Source organism: Salarias fasciatus, chromosome 8 (assembly GCF_902148845.1).
Source record: "Salarias fasciatus chromosome 8, fSalaFa1.1, whole genome shotgun sequence".
NCBI classification, from domain to species: Eukaryota; Metazoa; Chordata; class Actinopteri; order Blenniiformes; family Blenniidae; genus Salarias; species Salarias fasciatus.
Window position 1 is genome coordinate 15,003,404 of NC_043752.1, and position 22,784 is coordinate 15,026,187.

At 45.2% G+C, this 22,784-nt stretch overlaps 3 protein-coding genes and 1 non-coding gene across 6 annotated transcripts; 3 read left to right on the forward strand and 1 right to left on the reverse strand.

Moving 5' to 3' along the window:
- The first annotated feature begins 1,743 nt into the window (after positions 1–1,743).
- spop (speckle type BTB/POZ protein) lies at positions 1,744–18,489 on the forward strand. 2 transcript variants are annotated; one of them, XM_030098496.1, is made up of 10 exons: positions 7,950–8,033; positions 14,087–14,314; positions 14,394–14,515; positions 14,763–14,914; positions 15,006–15,133; positions 15,223–15,400; positions 15,547–15,602; positions 16,142–16,264; positions 16,612–16,754; positions 17,104–18,489. In XM_030098496.1, the coding sequence occupies exons 2-10, from the start codon at positions 14,237–14,239 to the stop codon at positions 17,246–17,248; spliced, it is 1,125 nt and encodes a 374-aa protein (XP_029954356.1). In that variant the 5' UTR covers positions 7,950–8,033; positions 14,087–14,236; the 3' UTR covers positions 17,249–18,489. The 2 variants fall into 2 exon arrangements, with proteins under 2 accessions (XP_029954357.1, XP_029954356.1); XM_030098497.1 differs by lacking the exons at positions 7,950–8,033; positions 14,087–14,314; positions 14,394–14,515 and adding an exon at positions 1,744–1,756 and having other exon boundaries at positions 14,721–14,914.
- Positions 2,142–2,214, forward strand: trnaf-gaa (transfer RNA phenylalanine (anticodon GAA)). Its single transcript has one exon. It is a non-coding gene; the product is annotated as a tRNA-Phe (tRNA).
- cenpt (centromere protein T) lies at positions 3,093–7,525 on the forward strand. Of its 2 annotated transcripts, none has more exons than XM_030098494.1 (14): positions 3,093–3,162; positions 3,289–3,397; positions 3,483–3,606; positions 3,686–3,821; positions 3,900–3,990; positions 4,143–4,270; positions 4,375–4,432; positions 4,553–4,689; positions 4,872–5,816; positions 5,918–6,217; positions 6,309–6,405; positions 6,508–6,669; positions 6,766–6,870; positions 7,172–7,525. In XM_030098494.1, the coding sequence occupies exons 2-14, from the start codon at positions 3,312–3,314 to the stop codon at positions 7,296–7,298; spliced, it is 2,496 nt and encodes an 831-aa protein (XP_029954354.1). In that variant the 5' UTR covers positions 3,093–3,162; positions 3,289–3,311; the 3' UTR covers positions 7,299–7,525. The 2 variants fall into 2 exon arrangements, with proteins under 2 accessions (XP_029954354.1, XP_029954355.1); XM_030098495.1 differs by having other exon boundaries at positions 5,921–6,217.
- A 2,203-nt stretch (positions 18,490–20,692) lies between the features above and the next one.
- On the reverse strand, positions 20,693–22,046 carry LOC115393319 (neurexophilin-1-like). The gene is made up of 2 exons (XM_030098248.1): positions 21,904–22,046; positions 20,693–21,795 (listed from the first exon to the last, which is right to left on the reverse strand). The coding sequence occupies exons 1-2, from the start codon at positions 21,994–21,996 to the stop codon at positions 21,097–21,099; spliced, it is 792 nt and encodes a 263-aa protein (XP_029954108.1). The 5' UTR covers positions 21,997–22,046; the 3' UTR covers positions 20,693–21,096.
- Positions 22,047–22,784: the final 738 nt, after the last annotated feature.

Here is a 22,784-nt window from a genome sequence, read left to right on the forward strand (position 1 = left end):
AGCTACACACTTTAGCTAGCTATTTGGTTGACGCTAACTACATGGAGGGCGCTCGCTCAAGCATTTTTTTCTGTGGATGACATTACATGATGACATGCTTATTTACATTACATATCTAATTCACATGACATGACGCCGCACAGTCGTGTGAATTAGATATGTAGAGAAAATAAGCACAAACCTGTTCTGCATCAGAGAGCCAGAGGACTACTTCTGTTCTTTTGTGTTGCAGAGAGAGAAGAACAGAAGTGACACACGAACCCGTTGACAACCCAACAGTGGTCAAAACAACCCATGTGCCGAGTTTAAAAATCTGTGTTGGGTCTGATGGACTCGAAACCAACACAAGAGTTGCAATAAATAACTCCAAATGTATCATAATAGCCCAAGTTGGGTTGCCGATTTCATAACTCAGCGATTGGGTTAACAAAATGACCCAACATTTTTTAGTGTGTATGCAGACATATTATACAGCTGTAGCATCAAAGTTAACGGAGAATGAAAGAGAGAAAGCTCCAGCGCCAGGATCTGTTTACTTCCTATCCTGTGACTCCTCTCTCTATTTTTTTTTTTATTCTTTTTTTCAAATGCAACCATTTAGAGCAACAGGAACAATGATTATTTCTGATTACATTTCTGTGTACATATTGGGTGATGCAGGTTGAACCGACGGCACGGATGAGTCATTGTGTTTCATGTATCTCCACACACACACAGACACACACACACTCCACATCGCTGTCCATCACCACACAGTGTCCACACCTGCACCAATTTGTGTTACTGTCAGTCTATTGATAACCTCTCATCCTCTGAATCACTACCAGTGTTTGTTTGTTTTGTTTTTTTGTCTTGTAATTTCTCATGAGAAATTGTACGCATTACAGGTCTTTATCCCATTTTTCCATAGATCAGGAGTATTCTGTGTGTTTCTCTTCCCCTTTAACATCCACTTCTAATAACAATATGTAGTTTCTTGAGAAAGTTAAGTTAAGTTATATGTATTTCATCAAACATATATGTCAGTGTAAATTGCAACTTTGGTTGGCAGAAAGAAATAACCATGATCCAATAATCAGCATAGGGCAGTATAAAGATTCTCATCAATATCTGTATGCATTTGTCCAGGTGAAGCTCTTGAAATGCCTCTGCTGTGTGAAAAGGAGTCATTGGTAGATACCATTCAACCTGACTGCAACCCTTCAAACTGATGCTGACATGAAATTCTGACAACTGAAATTCTGAAATTCTGCAGTTTTCACATCAGGCCACAAGTCAGCTCTGTTTGTTTTAGTAATGACACCTCACACACACATACGCATGCAGAAAACAATACACATTAACAATGACAAGTACACAGATGTTTAGCCACCGCTGTTGATATCGTCCATCTCCTCGCGCATGTGCAATAGTGCCATTAATCACGGCAGCCATTCGCAACCTTGAGGTCCCGACCCCACTTGGAGACCAGAAGTGATTTCTTAGGGGCGCCAAATAATTTTGGAAAAAGATAAATGCGCATAATTAATCTTGAATTACATTATTTTGGATAGGGAGCATTTTTTTAAGCGCATCTGTGCAAAGCCTGAAAGGCATTCCACTACTTTCCTCCAATAAACCCAATGATGAGGCCAATCAGTGAGTGTGTGAACGCTGCCATTGTCAAACTGATAGCTTAAAGGCACAATAACTAAGAAATTTACTCTTCCCATTTTTCACATGTCATCGAAGAAACATTCCCTTTCAGTAATCTGTTGTCTCCATCAACAAATGTCTTCATCAAGTTTTTTTTTTCTTTCAAAAGTTTCAGTTTCAGGACAGAATAACTCCGATGGGCGGGGCTGGACTGTCACAATTCTGGGTTCCAGAGTCAATCATATCGGTATGTGAGTTCCTGAGGTTGCCAAATAAGCAGTGCAGCAATCCATATTTTCTGACTGCGTGGCGCTACAATGGCGAAGCACCTGAACTCTCTAAACTCACTTAAACTCAAACTGTCAACCTGCACGACGCCCTCCAGAGAGGAGGAGGGGGAGGAGTTATATGTAGTATGTCGGAGTACATTATTAGTTATTATTAGTTATTAGTGTACTTGCAAATCTACTGAGCCACAACCAAATTGAATTTTATGAGCAATTTGTGCCGAAATAGCTCATTTGGGAGAGCGTTAGACTGAAGTTCTAAAGGTCCCTGGTTAAATCCCGGGTTTTTGCAGGCTGTAAGAACTTTGCAGTCACAGGGTACGTCAGGTCTCTAAACTGTCTCTTTCCTACTGTGAAAGAACAATGGAACAGTTCCCAGTTTTTAGTGTTTCTACCATTGCCGTGTAAATGTTTCTGGAATGAAAACACAAAAGCATTGATCATCTTTCCTAAAAGAGCACGCCTCCATTCTAAAAACTTTGAAAATCAACTTCTTTTGAAGTTGAACCACAAACACCTGTAAAATACTTGCCAAGAGAATTGTCTGTCTTGTTAAATTTATGCCAGAATTGTAAATAATTCACAATTTTTGAGCTTGTAAAGCTTTTGTTTGCAATGCTCTGTTCTAAATAAATTTGAGCAGACAGTGTTTTGCCTGGTTCTTATTTCGAATATTTACTACCTTCACAATTCACGTTCAATATTTTTAATTTTTTCTTTTTTTTTTTTTATCGGAAATAAATGCTTTTACTTTTTACTTGCAAAGCAAATTTTAAAGCAAGTACTTTTTGTACTTTTACTGAAGTAAATTATTCCTTGGGTACTTTGACTTTTACTTAAGTATTTTTTTGCCCCAGTATCTGTACTTTTACTTAAGTAAACAAAATGAGTACTTCTTCCACCACTGCAAAGAGAGCATGTATGAGGACGTCAAATTAACAAGGCATTCACAGTGTTCACATTTCCCATCAGGATGTTTCCCTTTTAACATCAACCCACTGGCTAATCCACAGTGCCCTCAGGCCTCAGAAGACGGAGCTGTAATAGCGCGAATGACCTGGGTGTGGCAGCAATGCACCGAGTTGTGCCCAGTCTGCCGGAAAAGAAGAAGAAGAAGAACGAGAAAAAAAAGACGCTCCGTTTCTCTCGCGAGATTTCACTCAAAAATAACGCGGGACAAGATTTGAAGTGAATCCGTGAAACGCCCACAGTGGAGACTAAACAAACCGTTTTAAGGGAGGTAAGAAATGAGAAATTAGAATACAACCGTGGTGAATAACGCTGTTTTCGGTGCAGTTTCGTTTACCGCACGTTAACTGACTCGCGGACAGCAGCTGTCTGACCGATCCGCGTTATTTCTTGCTAGAGTTTAGCTAGCCAGCTTTCTCAATGGAGGACACGGAGGATCTGTCTGCTCGGGTCCTGCTGAGACACATCTTCAACACCGAGCCCAGCAGGACTCCCATGACCCGCAGGTATTGCACTTTTGTTAAAGAAGCCGCTTCACGAACTGAAACAGGGGACTGACCGTCATCTCCGCCGGATCTGTGTTGTTTTTAGTGTTTCCCAGAGGGTGAATGGACCCAGCACTGCGACCCGACGCAGCAGCAGACTCTCCCAGAGAGATGCCGCTCAGACCCCGCAGGCCATCCTGAGGCGCAGCCTGAAGCACAGGTTATCCCAGGTGAGGAACAACAGCAGGGTTTTAGATGGCTGATTTATCTTTAGATTACTTAAACCTGGCTTGTTTACTTTCTTTTCAGACCATGACAAGAAAGTCAGTGCCTGCTCCTCAGAGGACTTCAGCTGCCGTGGCCAGAAAGGACCCGGTTTCCACTTCAGCGCTGCTTGCTGATGGGGAGACTCCCAGGCACATCCTCACGAACATCCTGCAGACAGGTGTGCAGCACGATTTCACCTTATTCAGGATATTTCGCCTCTTTCTTATTCATTTAAGTATGTCTTTTTCTTTTTCAGAGCCTGGGAAGTCCCCCATGGCTCATGGCGGGGGGCCATCAGAGGAGCAAGAGCCACCTTCAGGTGCCTCCTCTGCTGGGACGTGTCCCAGGTGAGCAAACATGAAGGATGGTCCTGATACTACTGAACTGTATAATACTGGCTGTGACAAATCATATTCCTGCATTAACTGTTGTCCATCTACAGATGATTGTCTTCATCATTTTGCGTGAGGTAAAATTTGATATTTTTTGTTACTTTCAGTATTGAGCTCTCCGCCCTGGAGCTTCCCGATGTAACTATTGACAACATAATAAGCACATCGAAGGTGCTGAGCAGGAAGAGACCTCGTCGGAGCCTCAACGTGACTGCTTTTGAAAAACGACTCCGAGGTGCAGATGGCAAGTCATTCTAAAGCAGAAATGTCTGAATCAGAGTTTTATGTGGTGGGAAGAGTTCCTATGTGTAGATAAACTGATAAATGCTTCTGTTACAGATGCTGAAGAGAAAAGTGAAGAATCACTAGATGACCAGTTATCACTGTCTTCCTCAAGGTGAAGTGAATAAAAACCCACCCTCTGTTACGTTTTTGATTCTTCACATGATTTCTTCTTGATTTTTGTTTTAGAACCAGTGATGAACAACAGATTTCATGTTTCCCTACTGTTTTCCAGTTCTACGTCTTTGAGTCTAAAAACGCCGTTCGCCGACCCTCAGACTGAGAGACGAGGCCTGCAGAGGAAAGTTTCACAACGGCGAAAGTTCTCAGTGGAAGAATTCGGCGCTGCAGTGAATAAACGGCAAATGGGAGGTGAGCTTTTAAACAGAACCCTCAGATTCCGATGATCTCGATGATGGAGAAACAGACATTTTATTTGTGATAATGTAGCAAATGAACTGAAGCGCTGGTTTGTCATCTGTCTTTTTATTTCTTCACCCAAATGGAAAATCAGTTTATCTAACCTGCAAATTTTTCTTCTTTCTTGCTCTCAGATATGAACAGTCTTGTGTCAGCAGAGCGGGATCTCGGTGAAACTACCAACACTGAGGGCGTGACCTTGGGCCTAAGCAAGCTCAGTGAACCTGATCTCACGATGGACATTGTGAACTGCAACACGGCGCTCTACCCTCAGCCCGACGCCACCACTTCTGACGCTTCCATCGTTGCAACCCAGGACAAACCGACGGTCACGGCTTCCAGGCTGGAGCTCGACATCGCGCAGGACAGCGTGATGGAAGCTGAGCCAGATGAAAACGCTCTGGAGGATTTGTGTCCTGGAGGGGAGGAGGGAATCCCTGAAAAGCAAAGTGACGGACGCGTTTCTCGGTCACCAGGCGGTGATGATAAAGCTCAGGAGGAGGAAGCAGAGGGAGCAGCTCGTGGTGAGCCAGAGGCTTATTTTGAATCGACGTCCGAAGAAAAAGGTGTTGCAGATTCTCAGACTGATGAAGCAGCCAATCGGGTGGAAGAAGAGGAAGAAGCTGCTGAAGACGATGTTGACGCAGGTTCTCAGTCTGATGAGGAAAGGCTTGTAAAGGATGTGCAATCTGAAGAAAAGGAGGAAGCTGATGAAGGTGCAGCCAGTTCCACATCTCAGGAGGATGCTAAGGAGGCAGATCCTGAGACCGAGGATGATGGAGATTTGCCTGAAGATAAACTTGATTCCCAGTCCCAAGATAATGTTGAAATGGAGTCTCAGGAAGACGAGAATGTGACTGAGCCTGCGGAGGAGGAGGAGGAGGACGGAGAGGCTGATCAACACGAGCATCGGTTTGAGGAAGATGGGGCTCAGATTGAAGATGGTTTGGACGGAGAGGATGAAGAGTGGAGGCAGCCCGCTGCAGAGCACATCAGCCGACGGAGTCGTCACTCTCAGGCTGCGCTCGTTGTTCTTGATACAGAATCAGGCGAGGATATGATCGACGGTGAAGCAGCAGGTATGATCAAGAAACGTCTTTTTATACTAAAACACCCTGAGCTGAAGATGACATTCTATTAGTTGTCATTATAATTCAAATTTCCTCCTGTGTGTGTTTAGTAGGACTTTCCTCCGCAGACTCCAAAGCACATCCTGCCTCTGATTTACAAAGCAACGTGGAGATAGAAGTGCCGTCTGCGGAGAATCCCGACCGGGCCGAGTCCCTAAATCCAGAACAGAGTGAGCCTCGGTGTGCAGATGAGCAGCCCGGCGCCCAGAACGAGAACTCCCTTCATACCGGAGACGCCGGCGAGCAGCTGAGTGGCGTCTCACCTGAAGACGCTGGTCCTGAGGGCGCCGATGAACAAGAAGAGTGGGAGGAAGAGGAGGAGGAGGACGACGACTATGATGAGTGTGAAGGTTAGTCTTGCTATGGGTCTATGTTTGAGTCAATAATTCAAAGAAAAAAAAAATCTTATATTAAGACATAAAATGTTTTTAACGTTTCCAGATCTCCCGTCTGAGACGCCAGCATTTGTCAAAGAGAAGATAAACTTTTCTTACCCAGGTCCTTCAGCCTCACCTGCTCTGAAAAACCTTCAAACGACGTAAGAAGCTCGTCTTCTGAAGCATTAGAGTGTACCAGTGTGATAAACATACAAAAAACCTTAAATTGAATTAAATTGGATCCCATTCGATCTTTCTCACAGTGCCAGCGCTGCCAGTGAAGCCAAACCGAAGCAGGCGAGACAGAGGAGGAGGGGGCCAGCCAAGAAGAAAGGGACTCTTCCGAAAAGCTACCTGATGAGCGTCTTCAGACACTTTGCTAAAACTAAAGTCTCCGGTGAGGTTTACCCCGTCCTCGATGAAGTGTGAGTATCCACGATGGCAGTCTTTATTGATCGAAAAGTAATGCTGTCCTTTATCAGCTGTTCGGGGAAAGCTGACGCTTGTCATCCTCTTTTCAGGGTGGATTCATTCTTTGAGCGCCTGGCAAGAGACCTGGAGACTTATGCAGCCCACGCCGGGAGAAAAACCATCGAGGTGGAGGACACTATACTTCTGCTGAAAAGGTATCGTATTACTTTTTATTTTTCCTTTTTGGTGACTTTCATTCCATTGACTCTGTTAAATCTCTTAAAATCAAACTATTAAGTTATCTGGGTCTTCAGTCTCAATTCGTTCTTCAAAAAAAAAAAAAAATCAACCTGTAATACAGTTATTTAGCTACTAGATGGCATGATTGAGCTCCGTGTGCAGCCCGAAGAGAAGTGTGGAAATAAAGGCTCATAATATTCCCTAATGCCTCTAACCTGAAGTCATCTGATCCTTCCCATGAGCTTATTTTTATTTGACCTCTCTCTTCTTTTGCAGGCAGGGTTACGTGAACGACAAAGTGCCTGTGGAGGTCCTCATCGAGAAGTATCTCCGTCTGGAGCAGCGGGAGCTCCTGATTCCCATCGCAACCAGCGGGAATGTGGTTATTCCCAAAAGAAAATGAACACCTGTAGGGTTTTGTCTCTCGGACTTCATTTCTTTTTCTTTCAAATTTTTCTAAACTTTATGCTGCATTTTGATGTGATATTTGTATATATATATTCTATATGCATATTTGTGTAATGGTAGAATGTTGATTGTTTTTACATGATGGTAAAAGGCCTGAAACTTACCTTATATTTCTGTTTTTTTTAAATGCCCAACAAACAAGAGGTATAGTTTTCCCTGCAAAAGTGTTAATAAAGTTATTCCTGATGTATCTTTGATCGACTGAGTTACTGGTGAAGTGAAACGATTGTTTTTATGGTTTATGCATAACTGAAAGGAGATTTCAGTCAAGTATTTTACCCAAATGTTCTAACAGCAATTCAATAGAACTGGATCTAAACAGTTCGATTTGAACGCTTGCAAAACGACACTATGTTCAGAAAGAGTAGTAAAATTGTGAACCTTCGTCTTCACTTGATTTCCATTCATTAAAAAGCAGCTCCGATTGTAACAAATGATTCATCACAGCTTCTAATAGGCATGAGATCTGTTTAAAACGCGGTTTGGGTTCAGATGTGCCGGAGCCGGTGTTTTCTTTGGGGGGGTGTATAGCGGCAGGATGTACTCCCGGACAGCAGGGTGCGCTGTTCGAGCCTCCCTCTCATCCACGTCTCTTACCTCCACAGCCTGCTAGCTAACAACAACACTAGACCCCGGACCACTAAACGCCACGGTTTAACCCGACACACAGGTGAGTTCGCCGACTAATAAGACACAAAGTGGCGCCTCGGTTACCGAAGACTTCAAGCCACACACCGAAAGTGCCCCCGCGGTGGTTTTCGGGGCAGTTTTAGCCCTACTTTGCCCGACCTTTTTGTTTGGCTCAGGTTAGCGGCTAACTTAGCCGCGCTAGCCGCGCTAGCTGCCGTCAGATTCTCCGGATTATCGTCCGGATTGAGGCGAGGGCGTCCTTATCAAACGCTGCCGTCACTTTCATTTATTTTACTAAACGAGCACAGCGGATTATCTCCCGCATGTACACAGCAGGGTGTCTGTCCCGAGTGAAATGTCAGTTTTGAATGTGTGTATTGTTAGCAGGATAAGTATCTGCTGCTGGAACTCAATTCAAAGTGAGTTTCACTTCATGGCACACCTTAAAAATAACATTTCACCCTGTTAATCTCACTGAAGCCCCTGAGATTGAATGAAGTCAGTTGAATTCGTGCTGAATCATCCCCCACATGTCAAGAATATTAAGATTGAAGAGCTGGACCATCATTATACTTCATAAACTGAATGGCTTTAATTCATGTTTCGCTTAATTTCCATGTGATAAAACAGTTTTTTTCTTCTGGAATCTGTGTAAAACTCTCAGGTACTCATGTTTGTGTTCAAACATTGAGTCAAAGCTGCCAGTCAGTGTGAGTGGATGACACACTTTATAAATTTAACAGCTTTAGTACAGACATGTTCTGTTTGAATGAGTCCAGTTTTATTTATATAAGGTTATAATAAAACACCCACAGTGGATTTCCTGCTGTGGAATTACAGTGTCTAAAAGAAGAATGACTAAAACAGTATTCCTGCCCCAAATGCTTTTTTCTATGTAATGATGTCAAACGTATTTATTGAAAGAAAGCCTTTTTCTTTTTGGGAAAGTTTTCAAAGAGGAACAGATTAGTTTTATCCCAACCGCTGGGATGAAACTTAGTTATGATTTTACGATTTTATCTTATCTGTGCATTTATTACTGAAGCACATGGGATGTAAAAACTTTGACATTATGGTTTCTTGTCAAATATGAGGGTCGTAAAGATGTGTTAAAATAGTTGTATAAAGTTCCAAAGTCAAGAATAAATATTGCTTCCATCTGTGTGCAGTGATTCACATGTTTCACGTCTCTGTGAAAACATGTTATATAATCACGTTTCACTGTTGACACCGTGTGTTAGGTTTCAGCGATTTGTTTGGTAGTTACCTCAGTGATCTTTGTTCGGTTGCTTCTGTCTGTCGGGCCTCCTTTGAAAAACAGCTGAAGTGTCGTTTCAGTCACTTTGAGTGCTCGTTTCATATTTTTTGAGAAGTTGGAAATCTCCCTCATAAGCAACTTGAATTGACTTAAAGTTGAAGTTTCACTTCAGGATTTAGCTTTCACTACATCACTCGGTTTAATGGAGTCCAGCTTTTTTTGGATGACATGACAGGAAACGAGAACGGCTTTGAGTTGTAACATATTGATGTCTGGAAGTTTTAGCCCTTGAAGAATTATTTCCAAAGTCCATAGATGATTGTTTTATGATTTCTTGAATTGGCACCACATGTTTAAAACCACTCAAATAATATCTTTTTTTACATTGCATTAGACAAATTTTAAAACTGATGTAAAACCTTCCAAATTCAGGTGCAACCCTGCATTAATACACTGTCTCTTAAACACCCAGCTACCGCCTTGGTGAAGCTTTAATACTGAACCAGTTGGAAGTGTTTTTATATTTATTCTTACTGTTTGATCTTGCAGAAGCGGTTGACCTTGGAGGTCAGCACAGCCAGTGTAGGAGTGTGAAGAAGGTGCTGGGAGGTATTAGGTATGCATTGAGGTCCCTTCTTCCCTTTAACCCGGCCCGTCAGCTGAAGTGAGCCGAGTTTCAGTTGGGAAGTGCAGAATGCAGGTGAAGCCTGGGTGCTAATGCCTTTTTTTTTTTTTTGCCCTGTCAAATCCCCCTCACTGTAATTGTGGTTCTGCACAAAGTCGGGGATGAGAGCGAGGCAAGCTGATCGCTGTAGCAAAATCAATAGTTCATACCTCTCAGAGATTGAGTTTTTAGGGAAGGAGGAGCACCATGACCAAGGGCAGAATATGAAATCACTCCCGCTGAGGCTGAACACGCACCCTGCAATCGATCCCCGGTCCCTGTACCAATTATAGTTTTAAGGTTTGTCTGTGGCTCGCCGCAGTCCTCAAAGACCAAAGCTTTGGAAACAGACATTGTGTTCACTGACACTTCGACAAGCCTTGCAATTTTTTCATCCCCCTTGGAAATTGCCGGCTGAAATGCCTCCATACCTCTAGTCTTTAATTTAGGGCAGAGATTGATTTCTCCTTTTCTTGGTAGGGGGAGGGAAATGTCAGGGAAAAAAGCATTTTGATCAGAACTGCCACACCTCTTATATCATATTGCCTCAAGACATACATTCAGGTTTTGTGGGGAATTTTCTGTGACATATTTTCACTTTCAGATCAAAACTCTTTGTTCCTCTGTTCCTGTCTCTCGCACTTCCTGTTTGTCGCTCCGATGACCCGCTATCTCCGAGGCTGCTGGCGAATTCGCATGTCAGATGGGTGTGAAATGATTTGCATGCCGTTTCTCACAGGTACTGGATTATTGCGGTCATAAATAGGACATTGAATTGTATCGGCAGTAGAGCCCTAAAGGTTGATTCTCCCACCATAAATTGTATCGATTGAAAAATTGAGAAATGATTCCACTTTTTTGTCCTGCCATTCTGTATTGGTTGTGGTTAAATATTCCAGCTGTTGGGCTAAGTTAGCATCACCTGAGATGATTACAAATTCTACATTTAAAGCGCATTAGTGATAAGATTATAGACGTTGTGGTGAAAGTTCAACTTTTAACAGTAAACATTTATTACTTTGTCTTTGACCCCTTCTGCTTGTGTTGCCATGAAAAGTGGTGGGGGAAAAAAAAACCTTTGATCGAATCATCTTCTACAAGTGTAGCTTGTTAGCAGTTGAGTCAGTTTTATTTATTTTATTTCAATTCAGATTGTGACATCTTACAGCAGGGTTTTGGGTTTTAGGGCTTTTCTCGACGCGTCATGCAGAAGCTTCCTCTCCTGAACTCTTGTTTCAGATCAAGAAGTTTCTTTACTTTGAAGAAGACGAAGCAGCAGCAGCAGTGTGTGTGTGTTTACAGTTCAGCGAAATAGAGCCACTTCTTCTAAACAAGGAAGCCGGTTTGTTTTAAACACAGTCATGATCACTGTGTGCAGAAACACTCCGGTGGAGCTGAAGCTGTCTCTTTCACTCATCTCGTCATTAAACTGGAAGTTACTGCTTCTTCGGTTGATACCGGTTTATAAAACAGTCAGTTATAAGTACTGAATGTTTTGTTTCTTGGGTTTTTGATGGGAAAGAGAAACTCCAGTTTGCTTGTAATGTTTACTGTGAAATAGCAGCGAATACATTTCTGCTGTGGGATGAACATGCAGCAGTTTCATGAATAATCTTCTTGAAAAACCTTCTGGCATTTGAATAATTACTCTGGTAATCTGGAAGAAATGCTTCTCCTCTACTTATTAAATGTACAACATTCAGAGGTTCCTGTAAATTAAAGGGTTTTTTTGGTTAAACAGACCAGACAGAATCACAGATGGAATTTGAATCATCTGAAAATATGAAGACTATAATTAATCTGTTTTTATCTTTTTGTGGCTCGTCTTCAGGTGAGGTGAAATGCTGGCTGGAAAGTTTCGGCGCTCTGCACGTCTGCAGCTCTGTCAACTGTCCACAAATCTGTATTTGATTTCTCTCTCATAGCTCTGTTTGATTTTCTTTTGTCTCCATCTAACCTCCTTTGGTGGCAATTTGTCTCGGTGAACGGTTCCACACCCGGTGCTCCATCTTTCACTCGCCACCTGTTTTTCCATTTGGCTTCTCTATCACTTTACTTTTCATTTTCTTTCCCCCTACCTTCATGCTTTATCTCCTTCTCTCTCCATCCCCCCTCAGTTGGCCTGGTGTTAAGAATAGAGAGAATGATTTTTTTTTTTTAGGTCTTTGCTCATTGGATTTTTTTATTTTATTTTTTATTTATTTCTGGAAAAGACAAAATTGCAACAGGACTGAGCTGTTTGTTCATTTATTGGTTCAGGTGTCTGGGACTTGGTTTAAAAAGATGGAACAAACATTTTTTTATCTGTTTAATTTTGGGTTTTAAATCATGAAATATTTAATTTTGCAGTCCAACGCAAAACCACAGTGAACCGGACTGTCGTCGTCTTTTGTGCTCCAGCTTCAGCTTCTTTCCAAAATAGGCAAAAAGCTCAACGAGTGGCACCGATCTGCCCTTGAATGTTTCTCATGCTTTCTTGATCCTTGAACAGCCTCACAGAGAAACGATTCTTCAAACGACTCTTTAAAATTTCACTTATAGTGCTTGAAAGACTTTTAAAAAACGATCTTTTACACGACGCCTCCAGCCGAAAGTGAAACCTGGGAACACACCGTTTCCGTTCAGCATCTCACACATCAAGCGCTGTTTCACACACGTCGTCTCACAGCGCAGCGGCGTAACGCCGTCGCGTCGAGATCGGTGATCTGTTATCATAGATGAAAAGGCGTTCGACACTTTCTGTAATTACAAGCTCAGAATAGGTTTTTGGGCTGTTGGCACTTAAATTCACGGAACCTGGCGGCGGCGGCGCTGCCAGTGTGTCACCTTGCTGGGTTGTAATCGTCGGGAGCAGAGAGCTCAGCATCCAGCTGTCACTCTGACTTACTTTGAGTTCTGACCCAAATTGAATTCATGGATGAAGACATAAAGATATTAAAGGCTCTGTGTGAAAGATGGGTCGGGGCTGATTGCGAATCTGAGGACTGATGAAACAGAAAATTGATAGTGAATAGCTCTGAAAATTGGCCGGAGAGGGACTGCGAGCTGGGAGAAAATCGGACTTGTCTTATATTGGATTGATGGGCTGAATAATGATGCTCCGTGCAGTCGGTGGCCGAGCAGAAGCTGAAGAAAGCTAACGATCTTGGCGTTGTATCGGGAATGTGATTGCGGCTGGAGCTTGTCTCACTAATCCAGGAAATTACCTGCGCGCCGCGAAACGTAAATCTTTACACTTTCTGCTGCACAGGGCCGGCTTTGCAACTTCCTCTTCTCTATCTGGATCAATGGCGCTTTTCTTGGGTACTATTCTGAGTGGTAGATTAATTCATTGTTGTCCCAGTGAATATTTGCGGCAGCAGGACGGCTTATGTTTTGAGTGATTCACCCTCGACGCCCGCTGCAACAAGTGTGTCTCACCGACGTGTTTTAATAACTCTTGGATGGCGGTGGAGACGTGGAGGAGTGAGGAGCTATATCAGTCTCCGGCCTCCAACAACAGAGTGTTTGTTCTCTTCTGTTCTTGGTGTTTGGCGACAATGACAACAATGTGTTTTATATAGATCAGCAGGGAATATGAGCTGTACACAACAATTAAGAGATTCTTTTTTTTTTTTGTAAACATACATTAGCACTGAAAAAATGACCTCAACATAAAGCTTCAGTTTAGATTAAAGTGATATTGTTAAAAGAATTGTTCTGTAAATAATATTTATGAGGATCACAGGTAAAGGGCGTTTAGAAATTACGGCCGCCGATGCAATTCCAGCCTGTCTGAACCGGAGTGTGCTTCACTAATCAGCGCCGCCTTCCTGTGTGACTGGAAGGTAATTGGGAAAGCGGGATTAGGCCGGCGGCTCCAAACTCCATCGCAGTCCTGGGAGGCGGCGTGTTTATTTACAGTTCATTTTTGAGACTTAATTGCAATCGCGGCGGCTATTGATTTGAGGAGAGGCACGAGCCATCGATCTCCCGCCGTCCTCCGGCGGGTCAGGGGCAAATCATCTAATGCCGGCGCGGACTTGAGGAGCCGGCCCGTGAATTAAGTCTTATCTGCGTTAATGAAGGATACACACTGTAAACACAATTTTCAAGGAACTTCAAGGTTCAAGGGGATGAGTTTTAATTCCCGACGGATTAATTTATCAGTCACGTCGTCGTCTGCTTTCAGGGGACAAGCGACTTCCGTCTGGCGTACACTGATGCAGATGGACGTCAGGACCGAAGAGTGACGAGTGGAAGAGACCGATTCCTCCTCCTCCTCCTCCTCCTCCTCCTCTTCCTCACCCTACTGCCCCCAACACCTTCTGTCACGCTGGCAATGTCAAGAGTCCCGAGTCCCCCTCCCCCTGCGGAAATGTCCAGCGGGCCTGTGGCTGAGAGCTGGTGCTACACACAGGTAACGTCGACGCACGGCGGCCTCCCCGTCCCTGTCGGGGTGTGTTCTCCATCGTGAGTCTGTGTTTCTGCTTCGCCAGATCAAAGTGGTGAAGTTCTCGTACATGTGGACCATCAACAACTTCAGCTTCTGTCGCGAGGAGATGGGGGAGGTCATCAAAAGCTCCACCTTCTCTTCCGGGGCCAATGACAAACTGAAATGGTGAGCTTCCTGGACGGCAAAGTTGTCGAGACTTATTTGGAAGATCTCTTTGTAATGACTACACTCTTGGCGGTTTGTCACATGGAAGTCTTTAAAGCCGTCTCAAAACAAGCGAACATACAAACAAACAGCGCTCTGCTGTTTGTCGTGGATTCTCAGAAGTTGTGCAGAAAATAGAACGCGGCGCTCTGCTGACAAATTCAAGTGGTGTGTGATTTAACCTGCTGTGTCTTCAAATGGCCACCAGGTGTTTGCGAGTTAATCCTAAAGGCCTGGATGAGGAGAGCAAAGATTACCTGTCCCTTTACCTGCTGCTGGTCAGCTGTCCGAAGGCCGAAGTACGCGCCAAGTTCAAGTTCTCCATCCTCAATGCCAAGGGAGAGGAGACCAAAGCCATGGGTAACCGGATCGATCATTATGTCAAACTTCTAAGTCTGTGGAGCTTTTCTGCTTTTCCTCTGACTGTTCTCTTTTTCATGCCTCCGTGCAGAAAGCCAGAGGGCGTATCGCTTCGTTCAGGGCAAAGACTGGGGCTTCAAGAAGTTCATCCGGAGAGATTTCCTCCTCGACGAGGCCAACGGCCTCCTCCCCGACGACAAGCTCACGCTCTTCTGCGAGGTACGCCGCGTAACGCTCCGCTCCGGCGCGCTCCCCCGCGCTCCCCCGCTGCGTTCCGGGCTCACCGAGCTCCCCTCTCTCTGCGCCAGGTGAGCGTGGTGCAGGACTCCGTCAACATATCGGGCCAGAACACCATGAACATGGTGAAGGTGCCCGACTGCCGGCTAGCGGACGAGCTGGGCGGCTTGTGGGAGAACTCACGCTTCACGGACTGCTCCCTGTGCGTCGCCGGCCAGGAGTTTCAGGCTCACAAAGCCATCCTGGCAGGTACAGACACGGCGCAGACACACCAGTTTCTGCTCTCTGGTTTCGTCCGCTTGTCCATGTCTGTCGAGGTTTCAGCAGATTTCTTTCTTCTTGCTTGTTTCAATAACTCGTCATACATTAACAAATCTGCCGTTCCTGCTCCGCAGCACGCTCTCCAGTATTCAGCGCCATGTTTGAGCACGAGATGGAAGAGAGCAAAAAGGTGAGTCCAAGGTCCCAGATGTTTTTTTTTTTTTGAAATTTTATTTATTTTTATTCTTAGAAATAAATTCATTTTGCTCCCGGGAGGCTCAGCTGTTGAGATGTCCCCCGCCGTGCGGAGGGGGTTAACGTGAGTGAGGGATTGTCTGCTGTCAGGCGGCCGCAGCGCACAGCAGTTTGGTGAAAACTGAATGATAGTGCACCTGAAACGCAGCGGTCCTGCCGTACTCGGGGGTCAGGATTCATCCTTCACTGACAAAGCTGCCGCTGCAAAGAATTGCTTTTTTTTTTTTTTTGCACATGTGACCGTGAGAAATGAAATTGCATGGGCAGTTGCCTGGATTTAACACTAAAAAAAAAAAAAAGCTAAGCCCATTTCAGATTGAATCCCTAAAACTCTGTTGATTCATTAGATTAAATTCAAATGAAAGGCAGTGATTAGCAAAAGGTAGAATTAGCTGTATTATAATAAATCTAGAATTGGTGCAATCATATATTCAGTGATGAAACTGAGCCTCGGTTCTGTTGTCTCTCCGTCAGAATCGTGTGGAGATCAACGACGTGGAGCCGGAGGTCTTCAAGGAGATGATGTGCTTCATCTACACAGACAAAGCGCCCAACCTGGACAAGATGGCCGACGACCTGCTGGCAGCAGCCGACAAGGTGAAATCGGCGTGCCGCACTTTTTCCACACTCGCCGCAGGAGAAGCGCGAAGCCGGCGGGATAGAGTGAAAGACTCACATTGGCACGTGTTTCATCAGATCTGGACGGGCGCTTATTTGCATCTGTGTCAGCCGTATCCGCTAAACCTCGTCCCAATAAGCCGCCAGGATTTCTAGAAACAGTTGGAGGATTTCACACTGATCTCACTCCTCCGTGACACCAAATGGGAGACGAACTTTGAGACACTCTGTCTCCGAGACCGCAGCTTTGAAAACAAGGAGTTTCACTGTTTTAAAATTTCTGGTGTTTCGGTGTGAATGAGACGGTTCTCCCGGTTCTCCCGCAGTACGCTCTGGAGAGACTGAAGGTCATGTGCGAGGACGCGCTGTGCACGAGCCTGTCGGTGGAGAACGCCGCCGAGATCCTCATCCTGGCCGACCTGCACAGCGCCGACCAGCTGAAGACGCAGGCCGTCGACTTCATCAACTAGTGAGTTTCACACTCACAGCTCATCATCTCGGATAATTGGGTGTCCGGCACCTTTTACAGATTTCAAAATCCTCCTCATCGACTGAACATTTTGTCGCTTCGCTCCATTTTTCTTTTTTTCTTCTTACCTCTTGTCTCATCTCTCGGTCCCAGTAATTTAATTCCACATGTAAAGCTTTCAGAGGAGTCGGGGCAGCCTGACTCCTCGCCACGTCTGTCGTTCCCTCCTCTCCAGACGAACGTGTGATATTGACTCGTGACTGCGCTGATGTTCGCCTCGCATGTTTCACCTCCAAATCAACTGCCGATTAATTAACCCTGAATCGAAAACTGTGCTCCGTCCTTTCAGCCACGCCGCGGAGGTGATGGAGACCGCCGGCTGGAAGTCCATGGTGGCGTCTCACCCGCACCTGGTGGCCGAGGCGTACCGCTCCCTGGCGTCGGCCCAGTGCCCCTTCCTCGGACCGCCGCGCAAGCGCCTCAAACAGTCCTAACGGCCCGGCGGCAAGGCGCTCGCACAACCCTCAGACACACACACACCCATACACACACACACACATGTTTTAGACATACACACACCCCTCAAACACACACAGGGACAAACCTTCCCCTTGCTGTTACCTACTACACTACCTACAACCCCCCCAGTCCTCCCCCTTCGGTCCTATCCAGAACCTGCTGTATTTAGTCTCTTCTAAAGATGGAAGGAACATGAAGGAGGAAGAGGAGGAGAGGGAGGAGAGGGACGGGCGGGCTTGTAAAGTGGCAGTTGTTTACAAAAAAAAAAAAAAGAAAGGAAAGAAAACCCCACGACGCCCTCTCCGTTCTCCTCGGCTCCGGCTCGGCGAGGTTTTGACGTTGTGCTCTTTTCCCCGCGTGTGAAAACCGAAACCCTTCCACTTCCTCCCCGGTCCTGCTGTGGAATCCGTTTGGAAGGAAGGAAGGAAGGAAAAACTGGACGCGTTTACCCAGGAAGAGCCGGCTTGGTCGGTCTGGAGATTCCGAGGCTTGAAGGACGATTGCAGATCGAGTCTTTATCAAGAGTCCATTTTATCATGCGGCTTCTTTTTGCTCTGTTCTTAGCGTTTGGAGTAGAGCGGCGAGAGAAGCCCCTAAACTAAAGGACGCCCGGGCCCCAAAAGGGACTTAAAGAAGACGATGATTCTGGGCCCGTAGTTAAAAACTAGAAGCCCCCCCCCCCCAAGAAAGACAACCAAGGGCTAGTCACAATACAGGCAGATATGGGACAGAAATATTGCACTAAAGTCACAGGTCACCCGTTATCAACTCCTACCAGCAGTCAGGTAGAAATACTGTAGGCAAGCACACGTTGAAGCAAGCTTCATGGACCGGAGACCCAGCTGGACCATCAAGAACAAGTACCCTTTAATAACCAAACGATTTATCAACTAGCGACGAAAAGCGGCAGCCGCATCGACTCCCGTGTGGAACTCCTCCGGCTTTACCTGCGTCCGTTCTCAAAAGTCTGAAGAGGAAAGAGAAAGTAGCAGCGCACAACTGGATTGTCATTCTTGGGGAAAATTGTATTTTGTTGTGTGGATCTGTCTTTGTAGCCCTCGAGAGAGTATAAAGTCCAAGGTTTCACCACGCAAGTCCTCCCAGGAGGCGAAAGAAACAGTCCAGGGTTGGTTACAAAAAAAACAAAAAACAAAAAAAAAAAGAAAGAAATGATTAGGTTTCAAATTGGGCATGTTGATGTTCTTTAATACGGATTTCGTATTTGGTTTTTTGTTTTTCCTCAGAACTGTCATTTCTATTTTTTTCATAGGAATTTGTACAGACACTCGTGTTTTTGAAGCTGTTGTAAAACAAAAGCATTTTTAAGGGTGAAGCGGAGGGCGAAGCGGCCGGGTTCCTTTTCTTTTGCAGGCACGACGACTGAAGGGAAGCGGAAATGAAATGAACACGTTTTAATGTTCAGTATAGACATAATGTGAAAAAAGTGCACACCCATGTAATGAATTTCAAATTATCATTTTAACCTGGTTGGAAATGGTAATTGATAGAAGGAACCATTGTTGTTTCTTTCCTGTAGATATTGCTGATTATGAGACGTGACACTTAGCTGTTGCCATTTTTTGTTCCCAACAGAATAAACCACAACTATTTTGTATTGAATGCAAAGCGAATGGTGTCTGGTGTGTTTTATATGAGAAGCCACAAACGACTGCTGTTTTAATGATTTATTATTGTATAGAACAGCAAGGTTTCAGGTCTCGCTGTGTGTGTATTGTTATTTCCACTCCTGTTCTATTCCAGGCTCTGGATTGCTTGCAGACCTTGTCGCGTTTATGAGTTCACACATTCTATGTGTCACCACTTGTGTTTTTAACACTGCGCAGAACATGAACTTCTCCTTCATTTGCTGCGGCGGCGCCGCAGAGAGGAAGTGGAGCCTGCTCTGTCCTGACGGGCTGCAGGTCAGCGCGACTCGCAGGGAATGTGCTTTCAGTCCAATTTGAATTGAATTATTTATAGTGCAAGGCATTCGTTTGTTGGCTAAATTTGCTAATTTTACTAGTTTTGTATTCTGATTATTAGGATGCTGCATTTCACAGAGGTTCGCCACGACCGGAGGCACGTCGTGCAGAGATACTTTTCTCTTGCTCAAAAGGTAAAATCAACTTAGACACTGCTGCTTTGACGGTTAAAGCTTCTTTTGTGCTGGATTTTGAACTGATTCGGAACCCAGCAGTCTGAATGAAGCAGGCCCGGGCTCAAACAAGGTGCCCTCTCACTGTGAGGTGACAATGCAAACCACTGCACACCCCGTCTTTATGAAGCTAAAACTCACTCTCGGTGCGTGGTCGCCTCAGGAGTTCGTGCGCAGGCTGTGCAGTCGGCGGTGTCGCCGGCCTCCGCCGCCTCCATAATCGAGTTAGCGGCGTGCGTTCGGGTCGTCGGACACCCGCTCAGCCGGCGCAAAAGGTTAACCGGCCGCCGCGGCGAGTGCAAGTGACCGATCTGCAGCCGAGAACGGCTCAGGGAGCGAACGTGTCGCGTCCAGACACTTCTCACGGTTCCTGTCAACTCCTGAACAGACGCCGCGCTCCCCACGCCGCTCTGCACTTCCTTATAGATTCATATGACGGGCTTGTTTTGAGACAATAAAATCTGCACCACAGGACGAGATGAGAGCAGAACCTTCACTTGAAAACACTTCAAAAAGGCCAGTTTAACTGATACAATCAATACAACTATTCTCTGTAATGCACTGTATGATATGCATGTCCTTGCGCTGTGCACAGGGGGGACCTGCAAACTCATAACACCTATAAATAAGTAATTTACATTACTTGCATTCTGAAATGTTAAAGAATAAACCAAAAAAATGCTGAAATATTACAGTTTATATGTATTAAATGTAATAGAAAGATGCATCTGTAAATATAAAACATTTGTATCGTTCAAATTCTTACTTCAGACTTTAAGTTGAGTCCATGAGGCGTGTCTGTGAGTCGGTGGGTTTGAAGTCAGATCGTTCAGCTTTCTTTACAGAAATCAGATTTTTTATTTTTTTTTTTTTACTTGCTTGTGAAGGAGTTTTATTGATTCCTCGGTGGACTCAGGTGGTTTGAAGGGCTCAAGCGGTCACTCTCTGAGGAGACTCCGCAAATGATCACCGAATGGATTTAGAAGAAAAAAAAACACACACACACACACACACACACACACTGCAGAATGTCAAGGAATACATGTCAGTGCAAAGATGACCTCATCTTCACAAGACAAATACAAAAAAAGTGTGTTACATGTGATTAATGCCCGTAAACTACGTGCATTAATCACATGTAACACTTTTTTTGTATTTGTCACCTTTTAGCATTTAAAAAAAAAAAATCACATGGCAGTGGAACAGAAGACATACAATTCATTACAGATATTGTTTATTAGTGGTTAAAAAAAAAAAGTACACTGTAAATGCCATTATCAACCACAAACTTAGCATCCACTTGTTTTGAAATATGCGAACATGTTTTAGACATTCTGACAGGATGACTGCTCGGCTTCTGGATTATAAAAACTGATCAATAACCAATATATAATAAGCACTGTGATGCTGAAGTCGACCTTGTGATCGTTTTCTGCTTTTGTCTTTACAAGATGGTTTTTCACACAACGTTCAATTAATCAGTGATGTAAAAAAAAAGACTTTTATAGTCAGATCAGTTTGAAATAAATAAAAAAAAAACAATATTGCATTAAGGTCGTATTTAACTGCAAAAACATGTTTTGAAGAAAACCTTTTGCCTGGATTTAGAATCCTTTGGACTGGCTCGGCTCAAGTGTGTTCATTGAGGTGCCTTCCACGACCCTGGTCTTAACCCGTGGGCCGGTGCGGTGCATTCTGGGAGCTGTAGTCCGGGCAGACCTTCTGAACCAGCCGGTAGTCGGTGCTGTAGAAGGACACGTAGATGCAGATGACCTGGAAGGGCTTGGAGCACGTCCAGCTGACCTGGCTCTGCGTTTGCTCGTGGGCGCACGTCTTGGCCGGGTCGTAGTTGCACGGCATCACCTTCTTGCTGCGCTCGGTCCTCTCGTGGTCCACCCGGCAGTTGAACGTCTTGGAGTCCTTGGGGTTGACCACGCTCTGGCGCTCCAGGTCGAACTCCACCTCCCTCGCCGGCGGCACGAGGCTCACCGACACGTTGCCCACGCCGGTGGAGTTGTGGCGGAAGTAGACGCCCAGGGAGCCGTTGCCGTGGTCCACGATCTTCCCCATGATCAGCAGGTTGAGCTTGACCGTCTTGACGTTGGAGTAGAACTCGCCCCAGGTGAAGATCCGGGACGGCCTCGGCGCGGCGGGCTGCGGCTTCGTCTTCCAGGAGGGGCCGGAGAGGGACTGCGAGTTTCTGCCCAACACCTCCCACAGGCCCTGCCTCGAGAGCGGCGCCATGGGGTCAGGGGTCAGCTTGTTCTTCTGAGTCTGAAGCACCCAGAGCTTCTGTGAAGACGCCTCGGGCGACGCCTTCTCACCCAGGGTGAAGTCGCTGTGCGCCTGGTTTTGCCTGAGGAGCAGCTGGACAGAAAATATACCCTCAAGATGGAAACAGGCGAAAAGAATCTAACCTACGTTCACATTTAAATGCATCTCAGGAAGAGTTTTCGTCATACTTTCTGAACTCACCAGACAGAAGGAGCCTCTCAGAAGTGTCCACGCTAAGCAGTGACTGACAGACGTCCTCATGGCGCGTGGATTCCGGCAGCATTTCACGCTCATGCAGATCTCGTCCGGCTCATTCCAACTTCCGTAAATCCATGCTCGGACGAGGCCGGACCCCGTTAAACCGCCTGAGAAACCAGCAGGAGAGCCTCGGTGTGCCGCCCGCCGCTCACTCAGCTCGGACTGGGAGGCTTCCTCAGGTCTGGAGATTTTAACACCCATCTTCTCTCTCTCTCTCTCTCTCTCTCTCTCTCTCTCTCTCTCTCTCTCTCTCTCTCTCTCTCTCTCTCTCTCTCTCTCTCTCTCTCTCTCTCTCCTTGCAGGATTAACATCACCACACTGTATCTTCCTGACTACATTCCTTTTGTCACTCTGTTCAGACTCTAATGAAACACTTCAATTAACTCTCCATTAAGATTAAATGACTCTGGACTCTTCACGTCCTCATGAGGGTCAACCGTTTCAGGATAATATGACACTGCCATCTTGTGGCCATAAAGAATATTACAAGCTGTTGTCTTAACGGGACACAGCACAAAGAAAACTGCATGTTTGTGTCTCATGCTGGCTCCCATCACTCACACTAAGGAACTCGATTCAGGATCATTTTTAGACTTCAGGACATTTTGCTAGACTTTTCATGGAATTTAGATGAAATTTGACTCATTGAGACAGTGTCAGCTCAGTCAGTGATGTGAATAGCTGTCGTAAAACAACTTTTAACAGTCGCTACTTTTGATTAGAATTAGGCAAGTGTTTTGGTATAACAGGTGACATGTACTGAAAATGGTCGCAAGATGACAGAAGCGTTGGCGGCAGCCGAGGTACAAGCAGAACTTTCACTC

Coding starts and splice junctions, on each gene's coding strand:
- cenpt (XM_030098494.1), top strand. CDS start 3,312: ATGGAGGACACGGAGGATCTGTCTGCTCGGGTCCTGCTGAGACACATC. Junction 6,406..6,507: donor CTGAAAAACCTTCAAACGAC/GTAAGAAGCTCG, acceptor TCTTTCTCACAG/TGCCAGCGCTGCCAGTGAAG. Junction 6,670..6,765: donor TACCCCGTCCTCGATGAAGT/GTGAGTATCCAC, acceptor TCCTCTTTTCAG/GGTGGATTCATTCTTTGAGC.
- spop (XM_030098496.1), top strand. CDS start 14,237: ATGTCAAGAGTCCCGAGTCCCCCTCCCCCTGCGGAAATGTCCAGCGGG. Junction 14,315..14,393: donor AGAGCTGGTGCTACACACAG/GTAACGTCGACG, acceptor CTGCTTCGCCAG/ATCAAAGTGGTGAAGTTCTC. Junction 16,265..16,611: donor TGCTGGCAGCAGCCGACAAG/GTGAAATCGGCG, acceptor GTTCTCCCGCAG/TACGCTCTGGAGAGACTGAA.
- LOC115393319 (XM_030098248.1), bottom strand. CDS start 21,996: ATGAGCGTGAAATGCTGCCGGAATCCACGCGCCATGAGGACGTCTGTC. Junction 21,796..21,903: donor TGAGAGGCTCCTTCTGTCTG/GTGAGTTCAGAA, acceptor TTTTCTGTCCAG/CTGCTCCTCAGGCAAAACCA.